Source organism: Nycticebus coucang, chromosome 9, assembly GCF_027406575.1.
Source record: "Nycticebus coucang isolate mNycCou1 chromosome 9, mNycCou1.pri, whole genome shotgun sequence".
Taxonomy (NCBI): Eukaryota; Metazoa; Chordata; class Mammalia; order Primates; family Lorisidae; genus Nycticebus; species Nycticebus coucang.
The window spans coordinates 120892476-120898090 of NC_069788.1; the positions used below are offsets into that span (position 1 = coordinate 120892476).

Below are 5615 nucleotides of genomic sequence, written 5' to 3' on the forward strand. Positions count from 1 at the left end.
AGGGCCCTTAGAACTAACCTTGTCACATGACCCCAAACCTTGCCTTTTGATTGAGCCCAGCATAGTTTCTGCCCTCTGTGTTAAGTTCATAAGCTTCGTGCTCATTCCAGTTTGTAGACAGGTGAGTGGGAGAACCCCAGCTCATGGATTAAGACCCTTGTGGGGTTAGCACAGTCTGAAGTTGCCATGCACCACTTGACCAAGATGGAAGTTCAAGGGTGTCAGGGTAACAAAGAGCAGTGGTCTGTGACACAGACATTCAGGTGTCTAGAGCACTCAGGTGGTCTTTCTAGGGGCAAGTTGCCACCTAGAAAATGCCACCAAAGCTGCCATGTAGCTTCCCAAATTCCAACTGTCACTTCCAATTGCCAGTGTGCTCCTGGCATTCCACTCTGGGTGTGATTGGCAGTGCCTGGGACCACCTGTCTTGGCTGAGGACAGCATAGCTACCTTACCCTCTTCCTTCCAGTTGGGGCCAGTAGCTTATGTGACCTTAAACAAGTCTCTCAAGGATCACTAGAACTATTTAAGAACTAACCATGTTGATTTAAATAAATAAATGGGAATTAAAATGTGTGAAGAGTTGGTCTGTATTTATAGAAATATGGTAGAAATACAGTAGAATCTGTGTAAGTTGACCACTCAAGGGACTGTAACAAACTGGTCAACATATGGAGGTGGTCAACCTAAGGAACTAGGCCTTCTAGACTGATGTGTACACGTGGTCCATGTCTATTTTATGAAATTTGGTCAGCTTAAGGAGGTGGTCAATGTAGGGAGGTGGTCATCTGTGGAGGTTCTGCTGTATTTTCTTTTAGGTCACAATATTCCCTGTCTCCCCACCCCCATCCCAACCCTGTAGTGAAACTATAAGCCTGATGCTGTGGCGATTGAGGAGAATGAAAGGAAATTTGCTTGGAAATAGGAGAAGAAACTGACCTGGCTGGTTTGGTAACAGGATGAAAGAATAGTGCCCTTTGGATGCCAACAGCTGCTGGAATAAGTCTGCCATTCTTGCCAGTGAGGCCGACCCTCTCTGACCAGTTGACTTACAGCAAGCAGAAACAGTCAACATTTCTGGAAAGCCCACTCCATCCTTGACAGTGAGATGTGCCATGATGGGAGAGATTGTTATCTACTGATAAAAGATGTGTGTGATTTAAAGTGACAAAAATGAAGACAGTTACAAAAAAATACATACCTTGGTATTATATTCACTTTTTTTGCAAATATACATGAATATCATAAAAACATCTGGAAGGACTCTCCTTTGGAAAGATGTGGGACATGGCAGTCGCTGACACTCGGCGCCTTAACTTGAAGCCTCAGGACCTGACGGACGCTTACGGGCTGCCAAGTAACTTCCTGGAGACGGTGATTGTGGGCCGCCTGAGCTCCACCACCTATGAGGTTGTCATGCGGACAAACCTACCTGTCTTCAGGCTGAAGGAGTCCTGTGTTAGGCAGTGTTCCAGTGACTTTGAGTGGCTGAAAAATGAGCTGGAGCGAGACAGTAAGACTGTAGTACCACCTCTGCCAGGGAAAGCCTTGAAGTGGCGGCTCCCTTTCCAAGGAGATGAAGGGATCTTTGAAGAATCTTTCATTGAAGAAAGGAGGCAGGGCCTTGAACAATTTATTAACAAAATTGCTGGGCCCCCACTGGCTCAGAACGAACGCGGCCTACACAAGTTCCTGCAGGAGACGGCAATTGACAGGAACTACATCCCTGGGAAGGTGCCAGTAGGAGCCCCTCTAACCACCTGCCCTCTACTTTCCTGCTGAAATGACATTGGGTTTTACACTAAGCCTCTCTCTCTTTGATCTCAAGTTGGCTGCCCATCCCTTGGCCTGATAGACTGTCTGACATTGTGCTCCTTGGTACCTGATGACACCATGGGGGCATTCTACTAGGATCCTCTTCTCTGAGGAGAGGTGGGAAACCACAGGCAGATGCCCTTTGCTTGGGGTTGGGAGGTGGGGGGATTGGACTGGAAAGCAATTTGGGGGGCATTTACCCATGCCAGAAGACTAACCTTGGGGGGAGGCGGTGTTTTTCTGTGAGGTACTTGGACATACTGATGCTGCAAGTCCAGGGAATTTTTATTACTCTTAGGTTTAACCAGGAACACTGAACAGGGAAAAACCCTGCCCTTCCTGCCTGCATGAACTTTTTCCTTTTTGGGAAGATGGTAAAGATCCAGAAGCTCTGCTTTTTTTTCTCTGGCCTGCTTCCAGTTTTCTTAACAGTTTCTTTCATTCATTTCTCTCTCTCTTACCGCTTTTCATGGCAGTAATTCTTCTAGAGTCCAAGCATTGTGTCGTGTGGAGCAAGGTGTATGGGTTTTCTGGGCCCATCATCATGGCTGCCTCAGAGTCAGAGGAAAGCCATAGAGCAGTAAGGGAGCTCCTAGTGCCTAGCTCCTCTCGTTTTGTGGCTTCCCATTCTGGCTGCCCACTCATAAGTGGGTGAGTTAATATGGGCCAGAAGCATTCACTGCCCAAGGCCTTGCTACTTTATGGGTTAGCTTTGTAGGTTTAGTGGTATAATGGGTGGGGGTAACTCACCACTGCCAGGTAGCTCCAAAACTTGTGGGAGTTGATTATGTTCTAAGTTCCTCCCAGTGGTAGGGAAGGGCGTCACCACTCTTCCATTCTCCTTCCCCGGCTACCATCCCGTTCGGAGCTGCCCTTGGGCAGAAGCACATGAACAAACCACACAGTCTCCGACTTCTCACTAAGCACTTTGAGCTGTTGAGTGGGGCTCAGGGGCACGAGTTGTCACTGCCTTCCCCAGCTTGGTCACAGGGTTATTGAACTGCCTGCACTTGTTTTCCATACAACCCCAGCATTTTCCTCAAGAGTTGAACTAGGGATAGTGACTGGATATGAATTTCCTAAATCTTAGAGTCTGAAGCAGCTTCTTGAGGTTGGCAGCTATCCTGTGCTTCTGTCTGGGAGGAGGTAGTTTGTTTGTTGGGGCCTGATTTCCCATCCCAAGTGGTGGGATGACAGTGAGTTAACTCTGGTGCCAGATGAAAGGCTCTTTGATTAGACTCCTTATCACAGAAGGATTAGAGTTTTCTATATGGAACCTTGGGGGACAGGATTGCTGATTCCAACATGACCCTGGTCAGTGAGATTAGGGTTGGATTTTGATATGGATTTGGAGCCATCTAATGTTAACGTGCCCTAAGATAGCTCTCCAGCTGCGAGCCTGTGCTCCCTTTCCCACCTTGCCAACGTTAGTGTTGTTGCTGCCTCCTTTTTGATTTGTATCCTCTGTTAAAGACTTTTTACAAAAAAAGATTCCTTCTTTCATTGTGCACAAGTGCTGAGAGTCCAAGGCCCCATTTCTGCTAGTGTATATCCTGACTCAAGGCTTTTTTTCAGCAAACTGTTCATTCTATCAGACAATGTCATACTCAACTCTGTTCATATTAAACCACTGTGAAGCAAAAAAAAAAAAAAAACAAACAACAATCTGGAAGAATATTTACAAACTGTGAATGGAACTGGGATTACAGAGGGAAGAAGAGGATTTCCATTTTCTATTTTGTCTACTTTTATATTATTTGAATTTTTCCTAAAGAGAATGCATTATATTTTACGTCAATATTTTTAGTGAATTTTGACCCGTGTGGACAGTCATGTAACCACCACCAAAGTCAAGACACAGAACATTTCCATAACCCCCTAAAGTCTCCTTCTGCCTCTTTGCACTCAATCTCCTGCCCCTAGTCCCAGCCCCAGGTGACCCCTGGTCTGATTTAGGTGCCCATTCTTCAGCTTTGTTTATAATGTCATGTAAAATTCGAATCATGCAACAAGCATGTAGCTTTTGGGGTCTGGCTTCTTTCAGTGGATTCACCCATCTTGTTGCTTGAAGTAGTTTCTTTCTTTTTATTGCTGAGTGGTATTCCAATGTATCTTCGCATATCCATTCACCAATGCGGCTTGTTTTCTGTCTTTGTTACAAATAAAGTTGCTATAAACATTTGTTCAGGAGTTTTGTGTTTTCTTTTGGTTCAATACCTAGAAATGAGATTGTTATAAAAGATTGCCAAACTTTTCCAAAGTGCCCATATTATTTGCATTCCCACCATGGGTATCCCAGTTAGGGTATTGGTGATTTTTTTGAATTTGAATTATTCTAGAAAGAGTGTCATCTCATTATGTTTTTAATTTGCATTTCATGATGACTGGTGGCGTTGAAAATTTTTTCATGTGCTTATTGGCCTGTACATCATTTTGGGGGACATCTTCAAATCTATTATGCATTAAAAAAGCTGGATTGGGGCTCGGCGCCCATAGCACAGTGGTATGGTGCCAGCCACATACGCCGAGGCTGGTGGGCTTGAACCCAGCCCAGGCCAGCTAAACAATAAGAACTGCAACAAAAATAGCTGGGCGTTGTGGTGGCCAGCTATAGTCCCAGTTACTTGGAAGGCTGAGGCAAGAGAATCACTTAAGCCCAAGAGTTTGAGGTTGCTGTGAGCTGTGACACTACAGCACTCTACAGAGAGTGACATAGTCAGACTATCTCAAAAAAAAAAAAAAGCTGGGTTGACTGCGTGGGTGGCTCAGGCCTGTAATCTTAGCACTCTGGGAGGCCAAGGCAGGTGGATTACCCTGAGCTCACAGGTTCGAGACCAGCCTGAGCATGAGTGAGACCCCAGCTCTAAAAATAGCCAGGTGTTGTGAGTTTCTGTAGTCCTGGCTACTCTGGAGGCTGAGGCAAGAGAATTGCGTGAGCCCAAGACTTCAAGGTTGTTGTGAGCTATGATGCCACAGCAATCTACCGAGGTGTCAAACTCTGTTTTTTGAAACTCTGTCTCAAAAACAAACAAATAAACAAACAAAAAAAAACCCTGGATTATCTTTCCATTATTGTATTGAGAATTCTTAATATGTTCTGAATATAAAATGTTTATCATAGTTGTGGTTCTTTTTTTAATTTTATCTTATTTTTGACACAAAGGCTTGCTCTGTTGCCCCAGGCTAAAATGTCTATAGCACCAGCCTAGCTCATGCTAGGTTCAAGCAATCCTTCCGAGAATATAGGACTATAGGTGCCCACCAGGACACCCATCTAATTTTTCTATTTTTAATAGAGATGAGGTCTTGCACTCCTGAGCTCAAGCAATCCTCCCACCTTGGCCTCCCAGAGTGCTAGGGTTATAGGCACAAACCACTACACCCAGCCTATCACAGATGTGTTATTGCTAATATTTTATTCTAGTTTGTGACTTTTCATTTTCTGAGCAACATCTTTGGAACAGCAAAAGTTTTAAATTTTGATGAAGTATATTTATTTTTCTTGAGCAGTTTGTCCTTTTTAAGAAATCTTTGCCTAATACAAGATGACAAAGATTTGTCTTATGTTTTCTTTTAGAACTTTATAGTTTGTGCTCTGATATTTAGGTCTATAATTCAAGTTATTTTTTAACAGCTTTATTGAAATATACAGTGGAGCCTCTATAAGTTGACCATCCAAGGGACTGTAACAATTGGTCAACATATGGAGGTGGTCAACATTAGGAACTAGGCCTACTGTACCGAAACGTGCATGTGACGTATGTCTATCTATGAAAATTAGGTCAACTTCAGGGGGTGGT

At 44.1% G+C, this 5615-nt stretch overlaps 1 protein-coding gene across 1 annotated transcript; it reads left to right on the forward strand.

Annotated features, from left to right (window-relative positions):
• Nucleotides 1-1278: 1278 nt before the first annotated feature.
• Nucleotides 1279-1911, forward strand: LOC128594793 (sorting nexin-12-like). Its single transcript, XM_053603657.1, has 2 exons — nucleotides 1279-1762; nucleotides 1829-1911. The coding sequence occupies exons 1-2, from the start codon at nucleotides 1279-1281 to the stop codon at nucleotides 1909-1911; spliced, it is 567 nt and encodes a 188-aa protein (XP_053459632.1).
• Nucleotides 1912-5615: the final 3704 nt, after the last annotated feature.

Coding starts and splice junctions, on each gene's coding strand:
- LOC128594793 (XM_053603657.1), top strand. CDS start 1,279: ATGTGGGACATGGCAGTCGCTGACACTCGGCGCCTTAACTTGAAGCCT. Junction 1,763..1,828: donor AGGAGCCCCTCTAACCACCT/GCCCTCTACTTT, acceptor TTTGATCTCAAG/TTGGCTGCCCATCCCTTGGC.